The sequence below is a fragment of the Lynx rufus genome, unplaced genomic scaffold (assembly GCF_022079265.1).
Source record: "Lynx rufus isolate CCGP_SWC_20201006 ecotype Redwood Valley unplaced genomic scaffold, mLynRuf1.p SCAF_6, whole genome shotgun sequence".
NCBI lineage: Eukaryota > Metazoa > Chordata > Mammalia > Carnivora > Felidae > Lynx > Lynx rufus.
Window position 1 is genome coordinate 110,992,823 of NW_025814878.1, and position 25,384 is coordinate 111,018,206.

Genomic DNA, 25,384 nt, shown 5'->3' on the forward strand with positions numbered 1-25,384 from the left:
TGGTCATATATCCTGACGTTTTTAGGTAGAGGAGTCTTTGTGGTTGGGGACATTTCATTTGCAGGGGCCACTGAATTAGACATTATCAAATATTTACTTACAATAATAACAATAAAAACAGGGGTGCCTGGGTGGTTCAGTCAGTTAAGCGCCAGACTTTGGCTCACGTCATGATCTCGCAGTTGGTGGGTTCGAGCCCCGCGTCGGGCTCTGTGCTGACAGCTCAGAGCCTGGAGCCTGCTTCGGATTCTGTCTCCCTCTCTCTCTGCCCCTCCCCCCCTCAAAAATAAATAAAAAACATTTAAAAAAACTTAATAATAATAATAAAAAACTATTTATTGAGCACTTATGACATGCCAGATATTATTCTAAGACTTGACATGTACGGACGGAAGTAATCCTTACAACCATTCTAGGAAGTTAGCACTCTTGTCCCCATTATATGCAGATGAGGGTTTGGGAGCCCAGAGGGGTTAAATAACTTCCCCAAGTTCATACTGCTAGCCAGTGGCAGAGAGGGGATTTGAACTCAGGTACTAACTGACCCTACTCTAGAAATACATTCTGTGTAAAGTGTTCAACTTGCCCAAGACAACTTCCTGCCAGAGCTTGGCTAACTGGCCCGGGGGTTGATCCTGAACAAATGTGAGCAGCAGGGACCCCCGCAGTGGCCTGCCGAGGGCCCATGTGGGCGGAGACTTGCTTGTTTTCACCATCAACCAGCATTGGCCCCTAAATTGCAGGGTGCTTTGTTGATGTGGCACATTATAAGCTAATCAGATCAATGCAGCAAAGCAAATTACCTATAATTAGAGATAATTAGTAAAATAGTAAGATTATGCCCACATAAAATAAAGTCTAATGCAGGGCCCGTGGCCAGGAGAACCTGCAGCTTCCCCGGAGACGGCTCTCTCTGGCCCTGCTCCAGCCCCTTGGCCCCGGGCCCTGGGTTTCCCCTCTGTCCCAGCCTCCTCCCCCCTCTCCCCCGCACCCCCGGCCCAGGTGGGCTCTTACCCACAGTAGCTGCCAGCCCAGGGGTGAAGGCGTTTTTGTGCAGCAGGTGTAGGAAGGATGTTTTGCCCACGTTTGAGTCTCCCAGGAAGACGATGTGAAAGAGGTAATCAGGGTTGGCTGGAGGCTCGTTGGCAGTGAGGGACCCTGAGGATGGGGTCAGCTCAGCCTCCTTGGAGTCACTTCCTGGGTCTTCAGGCCTGTTCTCTGCCCTTGGCTCCCTGGGTCGTAGGGAGCCTTGTTCTTCTGTATGAGCAGCTGTAGGTGAGGGCATGGGGTGGGTTTCCAGCTCAACCATGGTGGGGAGGTCCTGTGTGGGCTCCCGGGGCCCTGCTCCATCCCCGCGCTGAGCCCCCTCATGGGGAGAGTCCAGTGGAGGTGACTGTTTTCTAGAAGCAGGGGCCCCTGCTTCAGCCTGAGCCTGCGGTACGTCATGCGGGCGAGGGGCAGGCAGGCCGTCTTGCTGGGGGTGTTCTGAATGCCCCGTTTTCAGGCCATGAGCCTCAGTGGACTGCCCTGAACTGAGGTCTAGCCTTCCTTGATCCACCTGTTTCCTTTCCTCGACCTTGGGCTCTTCTTCTAGACTCTTGCGGGAAAGGGTGGGCAGGCCTTCTGGCCCGAGGACCTGGCTGTGAGCTTCTCTTGGCCCTCCAGGATGGCCCTCCTGCGCACCAGGGCCCAGCTGGCCCTGCTCCAATCCCTCCGTGGGAGCCCGACCCACAGGCTCTGAATCCTGGGAGGGCTCAGCCAGCCCCAGTGCGGGGGTTCCGGCTCCTGGGGACCCCAGTCCTGGCTCAGAGCCAGTGGCGTGTGGGTCCTGTTGCAGGAGGGCCTCTCTCTGCCTGGGCGGCTTGACTGGGACAGGCCCGGGCTCTGGGCTCTTGTCGTCATCTGAGTATGAGGCCTGGAGCTGTTCGCTGGGCCCAGCTGGGGCCTGGGGAGGAGAGGAGGTCACCGGAGGAGGGGGTGCATCCTCCAAAGGAATGAGCATTTTGAGTGCAGCTGCCACTAGGCTCCCTGACTCCTCACTCGGGGCCCCTGGGGAACTCCCGTGGAAGATGGCCTCGGGGCCGGGCCCTGACTCCTCCTTAGGTTCCAGGCTGTGAGGCTGGACAGGCTGCTCTGGACTGATGTCCTGCCCACCCACGTCCACTCCTTTCCCCTCCGTGGCCCTGGAGGGCGCCCCCGTGGGGCTCCTTGGAGCCCCATCCAGATCTGAAGGTGGCCCCTGACCAATGGGCAAAGAATGCAGCTCCGAGATGGAGATCTGCCTGACTACTCGGGGCATCTGGGGGCCTGCCGGGGCTCTCGGGGTGGAGGGTGGGCTCCAGGAGAGCTGCAGGGCTCTGCGCGAGGAGGTGTTGAAGCTGTTCAGGAGCTGGTCCCAGTCATCCTCATCCCCAAACAGTCCAGGCAGGGGGGCCTCCTCTGAGGAGACTGCCTTGGTGTCTGGAGCTTTCTCCTCACCTGCCCTGGGGACACTAGAAAGGGTTTAGGAAGCTAAGGTCAGGAGAGGGGCAGATAGATGTCATACCAACCCCGCTTACATGTCTCCCCATCGGTAACGCCTCACAGCTGGCCCCCCTCCCGGTCTCTCTCTGCTCGGGCAGTCCTTCTCACCCTGCACGCACCCCCTTCCTCCCCCTCAACCAATCCTGCCCATCCTTCGGGGCCTATATGAAGCCTCACCTCCTCCAGGAAGCCTCCCCTGACCATCCTGGCCCATCTCACTCCTCTGGGCTGTAACAGGTAGAGTGAGTACCTGCCTGGGGTCCATTACCACACTAGACCGTGTGTGTGTGTGTGTGTGTGTGTGTGTGTGTGAATCCCAGTTGTGTGACCTTGACACATGACTTTCCCCTCTCTGTGCCTTACTTTCCTTGTCTGAGAAGCGGGCATGAGACTGTCAACCTGGCATGGTTGTTGTAAAGCTTAAGGAGGGAGATTCTGGGGGTGTTCTGGGTGCTGACCAGAGCCTCAGAGAACTCCCTCACCTCTCTCAGGAAGCCCCTGGTCCCCACCTCAGCCCAGGGATGGCAGCTACTTGCCTTGGTTCCTCCTCCGTCTGCCAGGACACGTGGCCCCTGGCGGCATTCAGACGCCCCCTGGTCACCTGCAGTTGCTCCTGCGCCTCCTCCAGCCGCCCAGCCAGGTCACGCTCGGCCTCCCGAAGCTGCCGGTTCTCCGCGTTGGCCTCCTGATGTGTGCTGCTGAGGAACTGGACCTGGGCCTCCAGCTGCAGGAGGCGGGGCATGAGGAGGGGAGAAGCCCAGCTGCCTTCCAGGGCGACAAACAGCCTCCAAAGGCCACCGTGGGGCACAGACCCCAGGCTTCTGGGTACAGACCCCAGGCTTCTGGAGACCGAGCTTCAACATAACATTGGAGGGGGGCGCCCGGGTGGCTCAGGTGGTTGAGCGGCCGACTCTTGATTTTGGCTCAGCTCATAATCTCAGGGTTCTTGAGTTCGACCCCCACATCGGGCTCTGTGCTGACAGTGCGGAGCCTGCTTGGGATTCTCTGTCTCCCTCTCATTCTGCTCCCTTCCCTGCGCGCTCTCTCTCTCCCTCAAAATAAATGAACTTAAAAACACACACACACACACACACACACACACACAAAGGATTGGGGGGGTAACCCCTTATTGGCCTAACAAGCTCCATTACCTCCCACCCAGGAGAGACATTTGAATTGCTGGGGTAGGGAGGAGAGAGGGAATTGTATAAGGAACACACACTGCAGCACCACAAGGGCCTGCCACGTGAATGGGATCACACCCTCCTCTGCTCAAAGCTCTGTGATGGTTGCTCATCTCCGAACCCCATCTGGTCCGCTGGGAGCTCCCGAGCCAACAGCAAGTCACATGACTCGGAGATGGCACGCAGCTGGAACACTCAGAGTGGAAGGTGAAACCTGCACCGGGGCATCCTGGGCCTTGCAGAGTCCCTCCCACCCCACTGGGTCTCGGGCCTCCCCCTTCACTACTCTCCCCTCCCTCTGTCTGCTCCAGCCACAGGTCTCCTGGCTGCTCCTGGAACATTCATAGCACGTGTCTACCTCAGGACCTTTGCCCTCGCTGTTCTCTCTGCCTGGACCGCACTTCCCCAGATGTCACACGGCCCACCCCTCATCTCCTTCAGGTCCTCGCTCCAATGTCATCAACTCAGTGAGGTCTTCCTGGACTCCCCTGTCAAAACCTTTCTATCCCCCCACCCTGCTTCTCTTCTTCTCCTTAGCATTATTTCACATGTTATAGATTTTACCTGCTAATTTTGTTGGTCATCTATCTTCCTGACTAAGGCTGTAACTCCATGGGCAGGGGTTTGTGTCTGTCATGTCCCCCAGAACCTAGAACAGTACCAGGCACTGGTAGGTGCGCCATAAATAATCATTAGGTGAAGGAATGAATGACCTCGGGGGAGACCCTTCACGTTGGCAGGGGATGGGACAAAATGGCCCCATGTGGAAAGTCCAATCTCCTCCCTTGGCCGAAGGGGTCTGCCTCCATTTCCAAGGAGCAGCTGTTGTGGAGGCACCTGGAAATCAGCCCCTTGGGAAGGTGAGACCAGGTGACAGGGCCAGTCAAGGCAACGGTAGGAAAGGCTCTGGGAACCTTGTCCATTGCTGAAGGACAGCTGGTTGTCCTGGCGAGTTTACTAAGGGTGGTGGTCTGGGAGTTGAGAAAGGAAGGGATGGTAGGGCAGGGCCTCAGACCCAAAGACTTAGTCACAATGCCAACTGGAAGTGACCACAGGCCATGAGCCCTGGGGCATCAGGGCAGCAAGGAGCTAGGTCAGACTCAGAGACAGTAACAACTGTGATGTGTAAAGCACCTACTATGTGCCAGGCACCACGCCAGGCCCTCAGATATGGCATCTGTTGTCATCCCAGTGGCCTTTTATTTATTTTTTAATTTTTTTAACGTTTTTATTTATTTTTGAGACAGAGAGAGACAGAACATGAACAGGGGAGGGGCAGAGAGAGAGGGAGACACAGAATCTGAAACAGGCTCCAGGCTCTGAGCAGTCAGCACAGAGCCTGACGCGGGGCTCGAACCCATGAACTGCGAGATCATGACCTGAGCCGAAGTTGGACGCTTAACCGACCGAGCCACCCAGGCGCCCCTCAGCGGCCTTTTAGAGTAAGAGTTCTGATCTCCATTTCTCCGATGAGGAAACCAAGGCTCAGAGAGGTTAAAAACCTGCCCAAGGTCACTTAGCGGACAGTGGAGACAAAAGCCAAATACCACCCTGCCACTAAGCCTCTCCAATGTTGAGCTCTCACGTTTGCCCGGTGCTTTCCTGTTTCAAAGTGCTTTCCCATTTATTACCCCATTTGACAAAACTAGCCTGGGAGATGCAGTAGATGTGGCTATTCCCATTTTACAGATGGGGAAACTAAGGCCAAGACAAGCAAAGTTGTTGCCTCAGATTTGCATGGCTCTTAATTGCAATGGCAGGGATTTGAACTTGGACCTTCCCAGCGGTCCCTCGGCACTGCCTGGCCTCATCTCAGCAAAGGGGGCCGCTCTTATACGGGAGCCCAGCCAGCCCCATGAATTCTCAGGAGATGGGTGTCAGAGCCTGTGCTCAGAAATCGGGCTCCCAGGGAAGCGCTGTCACTCACCTCCCTCTGGCCCTCAGTCAGCCGCTGAAATTCACGCTCCTTGGCCTCCAGGACCTCCTGCATCTGGGAGCTGAAGGCCAGGCCCCGGGAGTCGCTCTGCAGAGCAGACAGGTTTCAGCCCCAGCGCTGCACACTCTAAGCCCCAGCAGGGCCGGGCCTCCCCACACTCCACCTCATCCAGGCCCGGGGCCTGGGTCCAGGACGCCCCAGCAGGGAGGGATCTCAGGACAACTTCCCTGACGCAGGCCTAGATGGTGGCCACAAGGAGACAGGCCCGGAGAGCGAGGCCTGGCAGAGATGGGCAGGGGGCTCAGGCACAGCTCTCCCCACCCCCTCTCTCGGGAATGCCAGCTGGGGGGGGGGGGGGTGCGGTGACAGGACCTACTCCCAGCAGCCTCCCCGCTGCCCCCACTGGCCGGTCTCTGGCCCCGCTACTCGCCCCCGCAGCGAGTCCAGGGCAGGGGGGAAGGGGCGGGCTGCCAGGGGAGGCCACCTCGGCCTGCAGCTGCTGCTTCTCCCGGAGGATCTGCTGCTCCATTTCCTCATAGAGCTGTTGCACCTCTCGATGGTGATCAGAGTCCCGCCTGGCAGGGGTGAGAGGCGGGCGGCACGTCAGCACCCCGGGACCCTGCTGCTGGCAGGGGTGGACTGGGCCTGGGTTTAGGGTCCATCCCACTGCTCACCTCAGGAGCCACTGACCCCTGCCACCCTGAGAGCAGTCATCCCAGTAATAGCCTCTGACCTACTCACCCCTGCCACCCCGAGAATAGTCGTGCCAGTAACAGCCCCTGACCCCTATGCCCTTGACATCGGTCATCATGCTGACTCCTGTAACCATCACCAAGATGTTGGTTCCCCTGGCCCTGCCCCATGGTCCCTGTTGCCCCCCTCACTCCATCGCCGCTTCCCGCGTCACCATCCCCACCCCCAAACTCAGACTCCCTGGCAGGGCTACGTCCACACCAAACCCAGGGTTGCCACATGCGTCATAATCTACAAGACCGATGTCCCTGGAGGTGGGTGCCACGGTGGCCCTGCACTGAGACACACTTGCCATCCCCATCACTGCTGAGGCCCAGCTCTGTCCTCCTCATCAGGCCCCCCAAGCCATCCCTTCTTCCAGCTCAGCTCTGCCCCCCATCAGCTCCTGGGCCCTGTGGTGAATCCCACCCAGGCCTCTATGCTTCTGGAGCCGAGGGAATCCAATTCGCATTCAGCCAAACGGCAGAGAGCACGTACTCCGCACCAGCCCCACTCACTTCCGCAGGGTCAGCTCCAAAGCCTCTTTGTCGGCCTGTGCCTCCTGCAGGCGGCTGGTCATCCTGGCCAGAAAGCCCTCCAGGTTGCCTGCCAGCTGGGGCTCCTCCTGCCGCAGCTTCCCCCACAGCTGCCAGATCTCTGCCTGCCTGGGGAAGGGGGGTAGCCAGAGATTAGATACGAGGTGGGACCAGGAGGCAGGGGGCCCACTTCTCCATTTTAATGGCAACACTCCAGGAGACCCGGGCACCTGGGCCGCGTAAACCTCTTTACACCCTACCAGGTACAATTCAAGTTCCCACCTCCTCCAGGAACCTTGGCCAGAACCTCTCCCTTCGTGAACCCCCACAGCCCTTCATCTCTCCACGGTTTGGTGATGAATTATGGCGTGGGGGGGGGGGGGGGCCTCGGGGGCCTGACGGCCCAGGGCTTCCATTGCCTTCTCTCCTGTCCCGCTCTGTAGCTGTGTGACTTTGGTAACTCCCATGCCCTCTCTGGGCTTGTTTGTAAAATGGGGAGGCTGATACCTGCCCAGTAAGGTCGCTGGAGAATGCGACTTGCCCAGTGAAAGCATCAGTTTGGAGCCTGGCCCATGGCTGGCACTCGACAAATGCTGCTTTCACACAGATTTAATTAAGTCATGAAGACAGATGCCGGAGGGCTGAGCCCAGGCCAAGCTGCCAAGTGGGCAGATGGCTCCCCACCACACCTGCCCTGCCAGCCTATACCCTAAGTCCCACGCTGCATGCCCCACCACTCCTGGCCCCACCTTCTGAGCGCCTGTCCTCACAGAGCGCCCTGAGGTAGGTAAACGGGCAACAGTGGTTCCCTTGCCAGCTCTAAGAGACCCAGTGGGACCTGGGAGACGTGAGAGAGGCAGGGTCCCCCTTCTCTGAGCATGAGTGAACCCCATGAGCCCAGGGGCTGAGACAGTTTGGAGAAAATCCCTCCCCATCTCCAAACCTGTCCAGCCCAGGGCCTCACCATACCTGAAACCACTCCAATCGGGGGATCCTCTTTGTGGGTCAAGAAAGACACCCTCAGTGAGTCGTGTTTTTAAGAATGTGAGTACCCTGGGGAGCCTGATACCCCCAACCCACCAATCCTGGGGAGCAGTCATATAGGGCAGGACAGGGGGAGCGAGTGGTGGTGGGAGGGACTCCTCAAGAGCAGACACCCTCCACACGGGCTTCATTTAATCCCACAACTGCTCTTAAACTCACTGCAGCTGGGAAACAGAGGTCAAAGGTTAGGCCACTGGCCCACAGTCACACAGCTAACAAGTGGCCACACCAGGATTTGCACCCAGCTCTATCTGGTGGCCTCCCACCTTGACACCGAGTCCGGGTGAGTCCTCGCCCCCACGGACTGGCAGGGCCCGCCCCCACACACAGCGCCAGCCTTACTCGGGAAGTAAGTGGCCTGCCCCCAGCTGCTGTATGAATGCGAAGAACGCCTCCTTCTCCTCAGGGTCAGCCTCCTCCAGCACCGGGAGGCTGACGGCTGCAGATTCCCTCTCGGAGGGCACTGGCCTCTTTCTGCGGACCCCGTGGGTGCCGGAGCCGAAGACGTTCTCTGTGGGACAGAGGGGACAAAAGGCAGCAGAGTGGGGCTGGGCTCACCCCCCACCCCCCATCTCCCATCTTGCCCTGCTTCAGCCCTTGGGGAGATAACTGTATCTGCGTTGGTCACATTTATACAGGGCCATGTTCATACGTTCGTCCTATCGACCTTGGGAATCTACTTAAGTTATACTCCGCCCGTTTTACAAAGTGTAAATGCAGATTCCTGGCCTCCCTCTCTGTTGTCCCCCAAACTTTTGGAGACTCAGCAGACCTGAGAACTCTGGATGGCTTTGCTGACATTTAAGGCCGAGCTGTGCTTTGCAGGGCCTCTGCAAGGACATCACACGTTCCATTCCCTGGGCTGGAAGGTATACTCCTATTGAGAAGATCAGTGGAAATAATGTACCCTGCCAGCCTTGGTCTCTTTAGGTCCTTTTGGGACTGTCTTGAGAATCGGGTGTTGGAGTAGCCCTGCCCAACGGGGACAAAGGGTCAGGGAAGTCCTCAACCACTAAATATCACCCTCTGCTGCTCCCTGGGGCCTGAAATTCCCTTAACCAAAGCTTTCCTCAGGCAGAAACGAGGCTTGTGGTCCCAAGAATGGGGGTGTTTAACTTCTTGCTCAAGGGAAGCCTTTTTTGGGGGAGAACACAAGTGAGGCATCAGAAAGTAAGCCTGGAGGCCTCCCTGGAGGAGGGGGGTGGTGCTAAGGGGAGCCCCCAGCCAATGAACTGCTCTCGCTGGTGGTAAAAGAAGTGAACAGGCCTCCTGGGTTAGAGTTTTAAGACGGAGCTCTGTCTTAAACCAGCTGCCTGCCCACACAGGCTTAGTATCCTCATCTCCAGAATAATCCATATTGTCATCCACGCCCTGAATTGCTCTCAAGTGTGTGGTGAGGTCCTCTATTGCCTTTCCTGTCGGGCCAGCCTCCCCGTACTGGGCACACTGCATGGGACTCCTGGCTGTGTAGCAAGTCCCCAGAGGCCCTCCCAGGACAGACATACTGAGCCCAGAGCTGAATTCTTCAAGGGAGAGGCGTCCCTTCTGCTCCACATCCACCCAGTCAAAGATCATCTCCAGCTCGTCCTCGCCACTCAGGAAGCTGAACTTGGCCACCTGCAAGGAAGAGGTAGATTGGGCGCTGTTCCCACTGGGGAAGACTCTGGGCCACCCTCAAGAAGAAGAGGTGTTTGGGGACGTCTGTTCGGCTCAGTCGGTTGAGCATCCAACCGACTTCGTCTCAGGTCATGATCTCACGGTCGGTGGGTTCGAGCCCCGAACTGGGCTCTGTGCTGACTGCTCAGAGTCTGGAGCCTGCTTCGGAGTCTGTGTCTCCCTCTCTCTCTGCCCCTCCCCACTCAGGCGTGCTCTCTCTCTCTCTCTCTCTCTCAAAAATGAATAAATATTAAAAAAAGTTTTTTTAATTAAAAAAAGAGGTGTTTGCCTTCAGCCACTCCTATCTCCCCTCTCCCCAACTTTGGAGTCCCAGCCCCAACCTGTCCCATGGCCTACCCTTGAGGCTCCAGGACCCCACCCAAGACAGCACCCCCCTCGGCACGGCCTTGACCTTTCTCCACATTTTTTCCCTTTCTCCATCCAACATCAAAACTTATCTGTTCTGAGTCTCACCCTTTAGGATCCTAATAAAGGAGAGTAGCTAATCCTCCCCAGAATGTGTTTATCAGTATCCAAAAGAATTATCTGGAATTTGAAAATAAGTCTGAAAGGTTGACGGCACGTTCTTTCAGCATTCCACAGGGGCAAAGGCCACCCAAGCATCTTCTAGACTATAGGAATGTACTTCATTTCCTCCCCCGGCACAGACTGGAGGTCCCAGACTAAATGAAGTCACACATTAACCTGTAGATTTTGTCCAGGAGAGATGTAAACAATTTTCATCTGCTGGAACAGATAACCTCAAAGATTCATGGCCTGTTGTACATTAACCAGCTTTTAAAAATCGAACTCAGCCATCTCATTGTAACACCTCTTTGTTATTCAGCTTTTTAAATGCTCTTTCAACCATTCATAATATCTCTCATTAATTAATGAGCTAAATAGAGTCTTTGAGATGGCTTTATTTTATTTTTGCCCAAGGGTAATAATTTTATCTTTTTGAAAATTATATTTTAAGAGTTTGGGAGGTTTCATGGAGATGCCCCAGTAAACTCAGATGTCAGAACCAAGCAACCTACGGTACTGGAGAGGTGCCTTTCATGGTCTCTGTGAACCCAAGCACTTTCTCTCTTGGCTCTTGGAGGGAATCCCATGTGTGACAGAACTTTAGGTTTGCTGACTCTGTTTCTAAAAAAAATTTTAATGTTTATTTATTTATTTATTTATTTTGAGAGAGGGAGCACGAGAGGGGGATGAGCAGACAGGGAGGGAGACACAGAATCTGAAGCAGGCTCCAGGCTCCGAGCCATCAGCACGGAGCCTGATGCAGGGCTCAAACCCATGAACCGTGAGATTATGACCTGAGCCGAAGTCAGATGTTTAACCAACTGAGCCACCCAGGCGCCCCATTGCTGTTTCTTATGTTGTTGTTGTCTTTTTTTTTTTTTTTCCTCGCTGATTTTGTGTTTTCATTTTTGGTGGCCGCCATGATGGGGAATTCAATTTTGTGGACCGGCCATTGCTGATGTCTGTCGGACGCATGATACAGACCTAGTGTCTAGTGTCTATTGATTGAGAGGCAACAGAAAACCTGATTTGCTGATCTTTGGTGGTGGTGGTGATGGTGGTTTTTCTACGTGTGCTCCAAAGTGGCGAAGCATTTTGTACCCACTGGGAAGGAGAACAACTCTTTGAGATCTGGACAGGTGAGTTTCATGTGCCTGTGTTTACTTTTGACCTGTGGCCTGTGAGTTGTGGATATGAAGCCACTGTGTCTGTGTATCTATGTGTCTACATGTCTGTAATTCAGAAATACCTTTAACTCTTCTGTGAGTATGAAATATTTTTCTGCATCTGGAGGGTATTAATGACTTAGAGTACTATGTCTCTTACAGGGGTTCTGTGTTGATTGGTTTATAGAGACAAATAAGTGTTTATATAAATCTAATTTCCCCCCAAATCACAGAAAATAAAGAAACTGAGCTTCTAATGCTTTAAATGTGCTAGATTAAAAAAAAAATTTTTTTTAATGTTTATTTTTGAGAGAGAGACAGAGCATGAGTGGGGGAGGGGCAGAAAGAGAGGGAGACACAGAATCGGAAGCAGGTTCCAGGCTCTGAGCTGTCAGCACAGAGCCCGACACGGGGCTTGAAATCACCAACCTGAGATTATGACCTGAGTCAAAGTCGGATGCTTAACCAACTGAGCTAGTCAGGTGCCCCTGTGCTAGATTTTTTTTTTTAAATCCGTCTTAGGGGCGCCTGGGTGGCGCAGTCGGTTAAGCGTCCGACTTCAGCCAGGTCACGATCTCACGGTCCGGGAGTTCGAGCCCCGCGTCAGGCTCTGGGCTGATGGCTCGGAGCCTGGAGTCTGTTTCCGATTCTGTGTCTCCCTCTCTCTCTGCCCCTCCCCCGTTCATGCTCTGTCTCTCTCTGTCCCAAAAATAAATAAATGTTGAAAAAAAAATTTTTTAAAAAAATAAATCCGTCTTAAAAGAAATTGCTAGCTCAGAAAGCTTTTAAGGAACCAAGTTAATGTAATTAATGTGGATCTTTGGCTAAATTAAATTGGTTTAATAATTTTGCTTATAAAATATAAATAATATCTGTGTTTTCTCTGCTTTATATTAAGTATCGTACAATTATACTTTCTACTTTTTATAAGATCTGGATTTCTTTTTTTGTTTTTGTTTTTTTATTTATTTATTTTTTTAACGTTTATTTATTTTTGAGACAGAGAGAGACAGAGCATGAATGGGGGAGGGTCAGAGAGAGGGAGACACAGAATCTGAAACAGGCTCCAGGCTCTGAGCTGTCAGTACAGAGCCTGACGCGGGGCTCAAACTCACGGACTGCGAGATCATGACCTGAGCCGAAGTCGGCCGCTTAACCAAATGAGCCACCCAGACGCCCCTGGATTTCTTTTTTGTGAAGAAACTAGTTAATCTGAATTTTCCACACTTCTGATTTTGTCTCACTAATCAAATAATCCAACATAGGGGCGCCTGGGTGGCACAGTTGGTTAAGCGTCCGACTTCAGCCAGGTCACGATCTCGCGGTCCGTGGGTTCGAGCCCCGCGTCAGGCTCTGGGCTGATGGCTCAGAGCCTGCAGCCTGTTTCCGATTCTGTGTCTCCCTCTCTCTCTGCCCCTCCCCCGTTCATGCTCTGTCTCTCTCTGTCCCAAAAATAAATAAACGTTGAAAAAAAAATTAAAAAAAAAATCCAACATAATCCTCACATAATGTTTAAGATTATAAAAATGTAAATTTGGGTTCAACTTAAATTGATTCATTACACAATTCCAAGATCCTTAGGTAACTTTAAAAACATGAATTAATATTAATTAATAAAGAATTTTAGGGCGTGCCTGAGTGGCTCAGTCTGTTAAGCATCCAACTCTTGATTTCAGCTCATGTCACGATCTCACAGATGGTGAGTTTGGGCTCGGTTCATTATTTCAAGCACTGCTTTGGGCTCTGCACTGACAATGCAGAGATTGCTTGGGATTCTCTCTCTTTCTTCCTCTCTCTCTGCCCCTCCCCCATCTCTTTCTCTCTCAAAGTAAGTAAATAAACTTAAAGAAAAGAAAAGAAAAGAAAAGAAAAGAAAAGAAAAGAAGGAATTTTTGGCTACCTGGACAGTTTCTGAGAAAAACTGAAACATTGGGGCACCTGGGTGACTCAGTCGGCTAAATGTCTTACTTTTGATTTTGGCTCAGGTCCTGATGCCACCGTCATGGGACTGAGCCCTATGTTGGGCTCTGTGCTGGGCGTGCAGCCTGTTTAAGATTCTCTCCCCTCTCCCTCTTGCCCCTCTCCCCCCCCCCCTCTTTCTTTTTCTCTCAAAAAAAAAAAAAAAAGAGAGAAAGAAAAAGAAAAGCTAAAACATTGCTAAGCATGATTTTAAGTTTATATCCTTTTACTTCTTATTTTTATGTGCAAGAGAGCAGCTAGACCTTTGAGTCATGTTAATGAGTCAATTCATTCCTGCCACTTTAAATAGTTGTGCAAGGCAAAGCAGAGATTCAAGTAGATATTTGTACACCCAAGTTCACAGTAGCACTATTCACAATAGCCCAAAGATGGAAACAACACACGTGTCCATTGAGGGATGAACAGAAGAAAGACAAAATGTGGTCTATACATACAGTGGAATATTACTCAGCCTTAAAAAGGAAGGAAATTGTGACACATGCTATATATAACATGAATGAACGTTAAAGACATCATGCTAAGTGAAAGAAGCCAGTCACAAAAAGACAAATATTGTATTTTTCCAGTTATACAAGGGACCCAGAGTGGTCCAATTCATGGAGACAGAAAGTAGAATGGGGGCTTCTAGAGGATGGGGAGAAAGGAGAATGGGAATTAGTGTTTAATTGGGGCAGAGTTTCAGGGCGCCTAGGTGGCTCAGTCAGTTAAACGTCCAACTTTGACTTGGGTCATGATCTCACAGTTCATGGGTTCGAGCCCCACATCGGGCTCTGTGCTGACAGCTCAGACCCTGAAGCCTGCTTCGGAGTCTGTGTCTCCCTCTCTATCTGCCTCTTCCCCTTGCGCTCTGTCTCTCTCTCTCGAAAATAGATAAATATTTTTAAAAATTAAAAAAAAAAGAAATCTTGCAATATTTGTTGCATGTAGATGAAAATCAAAACTGAGGGTATAAACTGTAACAAAATCTGACATCAAATATGGCTTGGGTTAGGAGGGTGAAGGTTAAATTTAAAAACAATATTTATTTATTTATTTATTTACTTATTTATTTATGGTTTGGGTTAAAAAAAGAGCATCATCAGAAGAACTACCAAATTAGAAGAGATGTTCAAGCTTTATGTAGGTAAAATGTCATTAATACACTATTTCAGAAATTTCATGCTTTATGGGAAGGCCCTGGAGATTTCTCAATGCCTTTGCAAGTGCTTATTTTCAGGGGGAGCACTGATCAAACCCTTATGAAATCATTATGTGCAGTATCCCAACAAAGAACTTTACTCTCTTCTACTCTGATAATATTAGTTACTGTAATAAATAATTACAGCTTTTCAGTCTCATTACCAAATAAGTTTCTGCTTTCCTATTTTGTCCTGAAGTCTCCAGTAAAATCTGCAGGCCACAAAGGACTGACCCAAAGACTTGTGGGAAAGAACTGCACCAGGTTCTATGCTTCTGATACCTCTGTTTCTGTTGTTTCACTTGGGTACAAGGATTCTGAGCTGACATTAGCCGACCCTCAGACTGAACTGGTGGACTGACAATTTCTAGGACACTTGAGTCCAGAAGCAGCCAGCTCACCCAAGATCCAGCAGGACAAGAATTAATTACATAGAACGGAGTGAATTGTTCAACTGAAGTTAGACATTTTAATGTTTGTTTATTTTTGAGACAGAGAGAAACGGAGTGTAAGCAGGGGAGGGGCAGAGAGAGAGACATACACACAGAATCCAAAGCAGGCTCCAGGCTTTAAGCTGTCAGCACAGAGCCCAACGTGGGGCTGGAACTCACGGACCATGAGACCATGACCTGAGCCAAAGTTGGATGCTTAACTGACTGAGCCACCCAGGCTCCCCTGAAGTTAAACATTTTAAATGCTGTCTGAATCTCACTGACTGACCCCCTCCTGTATCAGAAACCAACAATTTTACTGAACCTCCTTAGTTTCCATGTTAACATAGTTATTTACAAGGGTTCAATAAGAATCTGTCCTCCTTTCTGTTGGAATATAGCTGGATGAATCAATTGTGTAACTGATGAGTCATGTAGGAGAATGATTCTCACTTAATCAGACATGACGAGTCCATTGTAAAGAACAGCCATGGAACCAATGTCTGCAAAACCCTTCCAGAAACCTGGCCTGGAGCCAGTTGATAAAGAAAACCACTTTCGGGCAGGAGAGGGACCTTAGTAAAATTGGGAACCCCAAGGAGAAAGGAAACCCTTTGCATTTATAGGGGCTGCAGGTAAAAGGTGGTGGAGAGAGAGTCTTGGGTTTAGTTTCCTGGCCTGAGGATAGAAAATAGGGTGGCCAGCTTGACCCAGTCTGCCCCAGACTTTCCCAGTGTTAACACTGGAAGTCTCTCATCCCGGGTACCCCTCCAGTCCCAGGCAAACTGGGACAAACATTCACTCTACATAGAAGAGCAAATAACAGAAGGTTTAAATCTAAGGTTCTGCATGAAAATGTTTAGACAGAAGCTAAAATGGCTTAATGCCTTCGAAGTCTGGATTTGCAGAGCAAACTCAAGGATGCACATGTTTCACTTATGGAAACCTAATGAGAACTGGCTTTTTTATATCGAGAATAAGCTTGGGAGAGTATTTATCCCAACACAGAAAATCACCTGAATACTTGGAAACTTGGAAACAGGGCCGAAAGGTAGAGAGCATGTCGCTTCAAGCATTGTCTAGACTAGAGGAATGCACTCAGTCCATCTCATTGTTTATCTTTAATTAAAAGTCCCAGACGTGCTGAAGTTACTGGTTAACTTGAGGAGTTTTGCCCAGGAGAGATGAAAATAATTTTTGTCTAGTAGAACAGGTAACCCCAAAGATTTACAGCCTGTGGGGCATCAGCCATGTTAAAAATTGAACTCAGCAATCTTATCCTAACACTGTCCTGTCAGATTGCCTTTAAATACTGTATCCTAGCTTCTTACATACTTTTTGAGCCAGTCGTAACATCTTCCTGGCTCCTTCATTAATCAACAATAATAATTCATTAGATAAGAATTTTGATAAGTGTTGATTTTATATTTACTTGAAAGTCTATTTTTTATCTTTTTGAAAATTATATATACGTATATATATATAATTTATGTATAGATTATAATTTATGTATAAATTATATATATACATATATATAATTTATGTATAAATTATATATAGGTATATATATAATTTATGTATAAACGTATATATATAAATTATATATATATGTATATATATAATTTATGTATAAATTATATATATGCATATATATAATTTGTGTATAAATTATATATATGCGTATATATAATTTGTGTATAAATTATATATGTGTGTATATATAATTTATGTATAAATTATATATGTGTGTATATATAATTTATGTATAAATTATATATATATATTTTTTTAACTCAATTATTCTAGGGAGTTGGCAGAGGCTCCCCTGAAAAAGTCTTATTAATTAATTAACTAATTAATAAGTCATCTCTGCACCCAACGTGGGGCTTGAACTCACAACCCTCGAGATCAAGAATCACATGCTCTACCGACTGAACCAGCCAGGCTCCCCTGAAAATTATATATATATTTTTTTTTAATTTTTTTTTCAACGTTTATTTATTTATTTTTTGGGACAGAGAGAGACAGAGCATGAACGGGGGAGGGGCAGAGAGAGAGGGAGACACAGAATTGGAAACAGGCTCCAGGCTCTGAGCCATCAGCCCAGAGCCCGACGCGGGGCTCGAACTCACGGACCGCGAGATCGTGACCTGGCTGAAGTCGGACGCTTAACCGACTGCGCCACCCAGGCACCCCTGAAAATTATATTTTAACGTCAGCCATTTGTACCTTGTGGCCCTGAGGCTAGAACACAAGAAAGGTCAGTTTTGATGGGGGAAGGACAGAGTCTGGAGCATGGAACAGTGTCCGGAGGAGACGGGCAGGCCCAGTGTGACTCCAGCAACCCACATGAGCCCCTTTGCAGAGAATGAGGAAAAACCAAAGAAGAATTGGTCAATGTTGGTCTAGGCCAGAGCCTCAGACTCGTTATTCGAACACACAACCATGGCCGATCTTATGTTTCATTGATGTTTACAGTCATCGACATGGTTTGACTTCCAGGACTCTGACTGCTCCCCAGGATAAACTTCCCTGCTCAATGGGCCCGAAATTCTATCACTTGCAAGTTCCTTCTTTGGCTTGAAGTCCTTTCCTTTGTTAAAATGCAAATGTTTCTGGAAGAGTGGCACACATAGCGTCTTGTCAGTCATTTAGTTACACATTAATATAAACAAATTCCTCACTTTTTCTGAGAGCAATTTTTATTTATTTATTTACTTGCCTCAGAAAACATGTGTATTTGTCAATTAACCCAGAGAACATTTTGGGAGGCAAACCATAAAAGACTCTTAAATACAGGGGCGCCTGGGTGGCTCAGTCGGTTAGGCGTCCAACTTCGGCTCGGGTCATGATCTTGCAGTCCATGAGTTCGAGCCCCAAGTCAGGCTCTGTGCTGACAGTTCAGAGCCTGGCGCCTGCTTTGGATTCTGTGTCTCCCTCTCTCTCTACCCCTCCCCTGCTCACACTCTGTCTCTCTCTCTCAAAAATAAATTAACATTAAAAAAAGAGAGAGATTCTCTTAAATACAGAGAAGGAACTGAGGGTTGCTGGAGGGGTGTTGGGTGGGGGAATGGGCTACATGGGTGATGGGCCTTAAGGACGGCACTTGTTGGGATGAGCACTGGGTGTTGTGTAAGTGATGAATTGCTAAATTCTACTCCTGAAACCAATACTACACTGTATGTTAACTAATTTGAATCTAAAAAAAAAAAAAAAAAGGTAATTATTTGTGCCAGACACAAAAACATTAATGTTATCGTGTAACAAATGTGTTTTGCAGGCAACCAGCTCAAATGAAACCAACAAAATGGAGAACATTTCTTTGCATACAAACATAAATACCTGATATGTACATTGTGCTTTTTGCCCACTGGTCTTTATATTTTAATTAATTAATTAATTTTTAAGGGAAGCATCATTGACACACAATGTTATATTACTTTCAGGTACACAACATAGTGATTTGACAAGTCTACATGTATATTGTGCTCACCAGAAGTGTAGACACCACCATTCAACACTACTACAATACCTTTTTTTTTTTTTTGAGACAGAGAGAGAGAGAGAGAGAGGGCATGAGCTGGGGAGAAGGCAGAGAAAGAGAAGGAGAGAGAGAATCCCAGAGTGCAGAGCCCGATGTAGGGCTCGAACCCACAAACTGGGAGATCATCAGAACCTGAGCTGAAAGCAAGAGTTGGACGCTCAACCAACTGAGCCACCTAGATGTGCCTATGATACTCTTAACTGTATTCCCAATGCCGTACCTTTCATCCCCATGGCCTCCATAACTGGAAGCCTCTGTTCCCCACTTCCCATCAGTCTGTCCTTTTTTTTCTCAATGTTTGTTTATTTTGGGGAGACAGAGAGACAGACAGTGCCAGCTGGGGAGGGGCAGAGAGAGAGGGAGGCACAGAATCTGAAGCAGGCTCCAGGCTCCGAGCTGTCAGCGCAGAGCCCGACACAGGTCTGGAACCCACAAACCGTGAGATCATGACCTGAGCCAAAGTCGGACACTTAACCAACTGAGCCACCCAGGTGCCCCTCGCCGGTCTTCTACTCACCTCCCCTCTGGCAACCAGTTTGCTCTATTTATGAGGCTATTTCTGCTTTTTGGTTGTTTGTTCATTTCTTTTGATTTTAATTCTACATACAAGTGAAATCATAGACTATTTGTCCTTCTCTGACTTATTTCACTTACTACAAAACCTTCTAGGTCCATCCATGTGGTCACAAATGAGAAGATCATTTTGTATGACTGAGTAATATTCCTTTATATGTATATGCCACATCTTCCTTATCCATTCATCTGTCAATGGACACTTAGGTTGCTTCTATATCTTGGCTAATAATGCAGCAATGAACACAGGGGTGCATATATCTTTCTGAACTGGTGTTTCTGTTTTCTTTGGGCAAATACCCAGTGGTTGAATTACTGGATTGTAGGGGTTTTTCTATTTCAAAATACTTGAGGAACCCCCATCCTGTTTGCCACAGTGGCTGCACCAATTTACATTCCCACCAACAGTGCACGAGAGTTCCTCTTTGAAAGCAAATTTTGGATGAGAGAAAGGACAAAGAACAGGCATGCCCTGTCTTCCTGGGATGGAAAGTCTCAGACGGCTACAGAAAAGGGATTCAGGGGGCACCTGGGTGGCTTAGTCAGTTAAGCGTCTGACTTCGGCTTGGGTCATGATATTGTGGTTCATGGGTTCAAGCCCTGCATCAGGCTCTGTGCTGTCAGTGAGGAGCCCTTTTTGGATCCTCTCCACCGCCCCCCACCTCAGAAATAAATAAACATTCTTTAAAAGGAAAGAAAGAAAGGGGATTCAGGGGATGAGCTAGGGACTTGGACTCACCGCCAGGTCCTCGCGGGTGACAAAGCCTCTCTCCTTGGCACCACAGTCCTGGAAGAAGGCTTGCAATTCGGCAGCTGCCTGGGAGGACCAGGACTCTGGCTCTGGGGCCGCAGCAGCATCCAGGCTATCGGCTGCTTCTCTCATCTGCCGCCGGCGGCTGGAGCCCAGCTTGCGGCCTTTGCGGGAAACTCTCTGTTCGCTCTCCATACTGCTTCGGCCTGGGGACAGAAGAATGGTGAGGTGGTACCGGGCTGCCGAACACAGTCACTCTGCTGAAAACCCTCTGGTGGCTCCTGGAGAAAAGACACCATGGCTGATGAAGCTGATTGGACCCCAGCTGGCCTCCCCAACTTCATGCCCCATCCCCAACCTCGTGGCCTCCAGCATGAGGCCTTTGCCCTTTCTGTTCCTTCTGCCTGGAATGTTCTTCCCCCAAGCTATCTATGTGCCCTCATCTCTTTCAGATGTTTGCTCCTGGAAAGTCTTCTCTAAGGCACCTGGTGGCTCAGTCAGTTGGAAGTCTGACTCTTGATCTCAGCTCAGGTCTTGGTCTGAGTCATGGGTTCAAGTCCCACATTGGGTTCCTTGCTAGGCATGAAGCCTACTTTTAAAAACAAAGAGGGACGCCTGGGTGGCTCAGTCGGTTAAGCAACCGACTTCGGCTCAGGTCATGATCTCACAGTCCGTGAGTTCGAGCCCCGCGTCAGGCTCTGTGCTGACAGCTCAGAGCCTGGAGCCTGCTTCAGATTCTGTGTCTCCCTCTCTGTCTGCCCCTCCCCTGCTCGCTCATGTGCTCTCTCTCTCTGTCAAAAATAAACATAAAAAAAATAAAAGCGTTGTCCAATTCATTAATTGGGGACCTCCCCACTGTCGCTGAAGGTCTGAGGTCAGTCAGTGGATGAGGATTTTGTCTAGGTGAGACCCCAAGGACAGAAGAGAGGGAGGCTGGAGTCTGAAAGGGGTGTAGTCTGAGCCTGCCCTGGGCGGGGAATAACTCTGGGGCACATGAAACTGTGTGGGGTGGGAGGAGCTTGATGTGCAGAGGCACGCTGCTTTCTGCCGGGCATGGGACTTGGGCCAAGCTCTAAAGGAGGCAGGTGGGATTTAGAAGCTGTGAACAGCAATGTGCAAAGGAACTGAACAGCAGGAACAAGAAGGCCCCTCTGGGCTTTCTCTGCTGGGGTAAAAGGTCACAGACAGGCTGAGTGGAGGGGTCAGGGGACTCTGTTTCAGGGATGGGGGGCTTATTCCAGGGGTCCGGAGCCACTGGTCCAGCCTCCCTTTTGGCGTGTTCCCTCGCACGGGTTGCATAGGACTTGAATGAAGCAATTCCCCAGGCTGTGGAGCCCCCCCAGACTTTAAAGGAAGTAGAGTCTGTGCCTCAATCTCTCTCCACCCACCCACCCCAGTCTTTCTCTTTCTTCCTGTGTGTTTTGTGTCTCCATCTGTTTCTCTCCAGCTTACTATCTTTGCCTCTCTCGCTGCCTTCCAAATCTGTTTCAGATGCAGTTTTAAGATCATAGATGAAAATCGCAGAGTCAGATCTGAGGCCCTTGCAAAAGCCAATTGTGCACGTCTCTTTCTAGCACAGTGGCTTGGGCTCAGCCACCGGGGGAGTACTTAAGCCATGTGAACCAGCAAATGCTACAAGTCAGGGCTCCCCACCCCACAGGACAGTTAGCAGTCTTCTCTGCCAAGAAGACTTCCTTCTGCCCAGACCCTTCCCAAGATCCAGCATACGCTTGAGTGACAAGCATTTACTGAGCACCGACTGAATGCTGGTGCAAGGTAGCAGTCTTGCCACGATGCAGTGTTCCATTCGGTGAATTAGGAAGAGGTGCCCCTCCTCCTGGCAGTCCATCCCACCCTTTTGAATCATAGACATGGAAAAGGAGGCCCAAGAGAGGAAGTGACTTCCAGTCACAGTGCTTTGGAGTCAGACAGACCTCTGCATCTCCCAGTCCTGCCGCTTGCTAGCAGTGTGACCTAGGGCAAATCGCTTAACATTCCCATGTCTGTTTCCTTCTTCCCCCGCCCCCCCAACCCCGCCGTGTCTGTTTCCTTATTGGAACAAGGGACTGCTGTCTACCCCACAGGGTTGCACTGAGGATTAGATATGATAATGCAAGTTGAAACACCACCTCCCATTCCCTGGCACAGCCCCCCTCCCTTTCTGGCTTTTTTTTCTCTTAGCACTTGTCACCTTCTCAGAATAGTCTTTTATTCACTTACTCTGTAAATTCTCCATCTCCTCTTACTGAAATGCAAGCCTCCCATGAGTTGAAAGTATGCTCTTTGGCTTTACTGCTGTAACCTAATTACCCAGGGCCTCAAACAGTGCCTTGCATACAGCTGGCGCTCAGCAAATACTTGTTGACTACATAGCCCACAATGAAGCACTCACAGCTGTGCCCAGCACACAGTGACTGCTGGGTGAAGGCAGCATTGACAATAGTGGTGATGATGCAGATGGGGGCAGAATTCCATTTGAGCCTCATAAAAGCCGAGTACCGTGCAGATACGATTTATTCCCACTTGACATGTGAGGAAACTGAGGGAGGGGCGCTCCGAGAAGCAAGAGACCTGCCCAAGCCGTGACGCCAGTAGTGGAACTGGCACAGGATCTACTGTGCTGGTTTGTGTGGGATGGGCTTCCCCCAAGGCCACTTCCTAGAAAGGTCCCTCCTTGGTGGGCCGAAGGGCCCCCTGGGGACCACGGGTGCCTGACGCACATGCGTGAGACAAGGGCTTTGGAGCAGGGCCGAGTGGGCAGGCTTTGCCTGTAGGTGTGAGACTTGGAAACTCAAGCTGCACGTGGACTTCTGTTGATGGAGATAACACACAGGAGGCAGCAAGATAAGACTCTCAGTGGGGAAGCTTCTAGAACCAAAGCCCTGGGGGAAGAGTTTATAACGATACGGGTGCCACATCACTGAGTCTGTCAGGCTCCCGCAAGTAAAGGAAACGAGAATCCTAAAACAAATTCCCTGTGGCCATATCCCAGGATATGGGATGCTCTCGACATCCCTTTCTGGGAGTTCCTGGTCGAACTGCGTCACCGCAGCCCATTTCCAACAGTTCCCTGGCATTTGGTAAGAAGGCAGCACCTTCTGGACACCTCACCGGCTGCCACTTGGCCACAGCCCCCAGCACTCAGTCCTTTCCCCGGAGGGCCTTTCCGAGGCACCAACCCCTGCCTGTCAGGAGGCCCCGGGATAGAAGCACAGCATGTGCCCGACCACCAGCACCGCCTCAAAGTACGAACACCATCAGTCGCGGATGGCCAACTCTCCCTTCATGGCCTTGTAGCAACCCTAAAAACAGCCCGCGCCCCCTTCGCGGCCAGGAACGACCCCTCAGAGATAGTGGGGTCACACACACACACACACTCCCTCCTCAGCCAGCTCCCACTCAGCCACCGCCGACCCCTCCCTCACGGATCTCACAGGACATTCCTCGCAGGTCTTTGGCGCGGACGAAGGTCCCTGGCCACTCGGAGTCACTCGGGTCAACACCCCTCAGAGTCAGCCAGCGGGGGCACCCCTCCATCCTCTGCCACATCCCCACCGCCATTATCGCTACCTCACACCCGTGACACTCAGAAGCCCCTCACGACCAGGAACATGCACACACACCCTCAGCCCTACCCCCTTTCCCCACATTCCTCGCCCAAGCAATCATACAAACGTGAAAGCCAAACTTGAGAGCAAACGGATCTCGCTCCCAGGCATCTATAGGAACCAGCTCTCCCCACTGGGGGACTGGGTTAGGGGAGCAGGCACCACGAGCTTTGGGTCAGGGAGCAGAGAGCCACATAAGAAAAATGGGGCGGGGGGCAGGCACCTGAGTGGTTCAGTTGGTTAAGTGTCCGGCTTTGGCTCAGGTCATGATCTCAGGGTCCATGGGTTCAAGCCCCGCATCGGGCTCTGTGCTGATAGCTCAGAGCCTGGAGCCTGCTTCCGATTCTGTGTCTCCCTCTCTCTCTGCCCCTCCCCTGCTCATGCTCCGTCTCTCTCTCAAAAATAAAGAAACATTAAAAAAAAAAAAGTAAAAAGAGAAATGGGATAAGCGACACCTATCCTAGGGCTTCCCCAATTCCATCATTCTCTCACCAAAGGGGCAAGGAACTGGTTATGCCCTTCACCCCACTTCAATAACTGAAAATAATAGTGATAGTCACAGAACCCAAATGTCCAGGTTGGTGGGTCTGAGAGACCACTGAACGCCTTACTCTGGTCTACTCCCCCTCTCTCTTCCCCTAACTGACTTGTAGAGAAACCAAGGCTCTGAGAAGCCAGGTAACTTGCCCAAGGTCACACAGCCATCTAAGGTAGGCAATCTATTCCAGTCCCCTGCTCAAGGGCCCTCATTAGACCATGCAGAGAGTTCCCAATTCTCGAGAAAAGAGGGTTCAGATCTCTGCACCCTCGTCATAGGAGCCAGATGGGGACCACTGCTCCCTCTCCCCCCCACCACCCCTCCAAAAGAAAAGAAGCATTGCAACTCCAGTGGCTCCCACCTCTTAAAGGCTCCCAGTCAGGCACCCAGTGCTGGCCTCCTGGACCTGGTGACGAGGCAACCGCTGCCCCCCAGGAGCCCACGAGCTCTGGAACTGTTAACAGTCTTGTCTCTTGCTTAATCGTCCTTTCCGTTCCCCAGCAAGCCAATCTCCTGTGTTATCTACAGGACTTCCTGTAGAAGCGAGTACTGGCTGTCCTTTCATAATCTGGCTTGATACTCCCCAGGCCCCTCTCTCTAGAAGCTTAGAACTGTAGACCGCTGGAACTAGAGGGGAGGTCCTTCTAAGCAGAGGCTCTGAAGGGTAAGGTGGGCTGTTCAGGGTCACCCAGCTCTCAGTGGCAAAGCCAGGACTCAGACCCAAGTCTCTGGTTGCCAGGGTGATGCTATGCCTTAGAGTGTTGACGGGGCACATTATGGCTAAAGCTGGTATACAGACTGCCCCGGGGTACCTGTACACCGTGACTCAGTGTCTGCAAATACCGGGGGAGGCTTACATTCAAATCGTCTTTTAGAGAATAGTCTAACTTAGCACCGAAATGTATTGTAGAGCTACAACCATCAGAAGAGAGTGGTACTGGAGCATGAATATACAGGGATGGATCAATGGAACAGAATAGACAGGAATAGACTCAAATGCATATGGGAATTTCATGTATGTTACAAGTGGCATTTCAAATCAGTGGATAAAATCAGAGGTTCCCGGGGCGGCTCAGCCAGTTGAGCGTCTGATTTTGGCTCAGGTGGTGATCTCACAGTTCCTGAGTTTGAGCCCTACATTGAGCTCACTGCTGTCAGCACAGAGCCTGCTTCAGATCCTCTGTCCCTGTCTCTCTCTCTGTCCCTCCCCCACTCACACACTCTCTCTCAAAAATAAACATTTTTTTTAAAAGATTTTTAAAAAGATGGTTTACTCAAAAAACCATTCAGAGAATGGACTGGCTATCTGCAAAAAGCAAAGTTGGGGCTCTAAGATAATTCCAGATGGGGACACCTGGCTGGTTCAGTCGGTAGAGCATGCAACTCCTGATCTTGGGGTTCAGTTCAAGCCCCAAGTTGGGTGTAGAGATTGCTTAAAACTAAATAAAATCTAGGAGCGCCTGGGTGGCTAAGTTAA

The 25,384-nt window shown here is 50.4% G+C and overlaps 1 protein-coding gene across 4 annotated transcripts in view; it reads right to left on the reverse strand.

Moving 5' to 3' along the window:
* RAB44 (RAB44, member RAS oncogene family) overlaps positions 1–24,375 on the reverse strand; it is a 34,900-nt gene extending 10,525 nt beyond the window's left edge. For 3 of the 4 annotated variants that reach the window (XM_047102572.1, XM_047102575.1, XM_047102574.1), the window contains exons 1-9: positions 24,269–24,375; positions 19,750–19,967; positions 9,461–9,572; positions 8,298–8,466; positions 6,894–7,040; positions 6,128–6,218; positions 5,635–5,730; positions 3,060–3,247; positions 1,015–2,492 (exon numbers count right to left, since the gene is read on the reverse strand). In XM_047102572.1, the coding sequence (XP_046958528.1) occupies positions 1,015–2,492; positions 3,060–3,247; positions 5,635–5,730; positions 6,128–6,218; positions 6,894–7,040; positions 8,298–8,466; positions 9,461–9,572; positions 19,750–19,956 (2,488 nt within the window). In that variant the 5' untranslated portion in view covers positions 19,957–19,967; positions 24,269–24,375. Of the gene's footprint in view, positions 1–1,014; positions 2,493–3,059; positions 3,248–5,634; positions 5,731–6,127; positions 6,219–6,893; positions 7,041–8,297; positions 8,467–9,460; positions 9,573–19,749; positions 20,043–24,268 lie in introns of all 4 variants that reach the window. The other variant, XM_047102573.1, reaches the window with a different exon arrangement.
* Between the last annotated feature and the right edge of the window lie 1,009 nt (positions 24,376–25,384).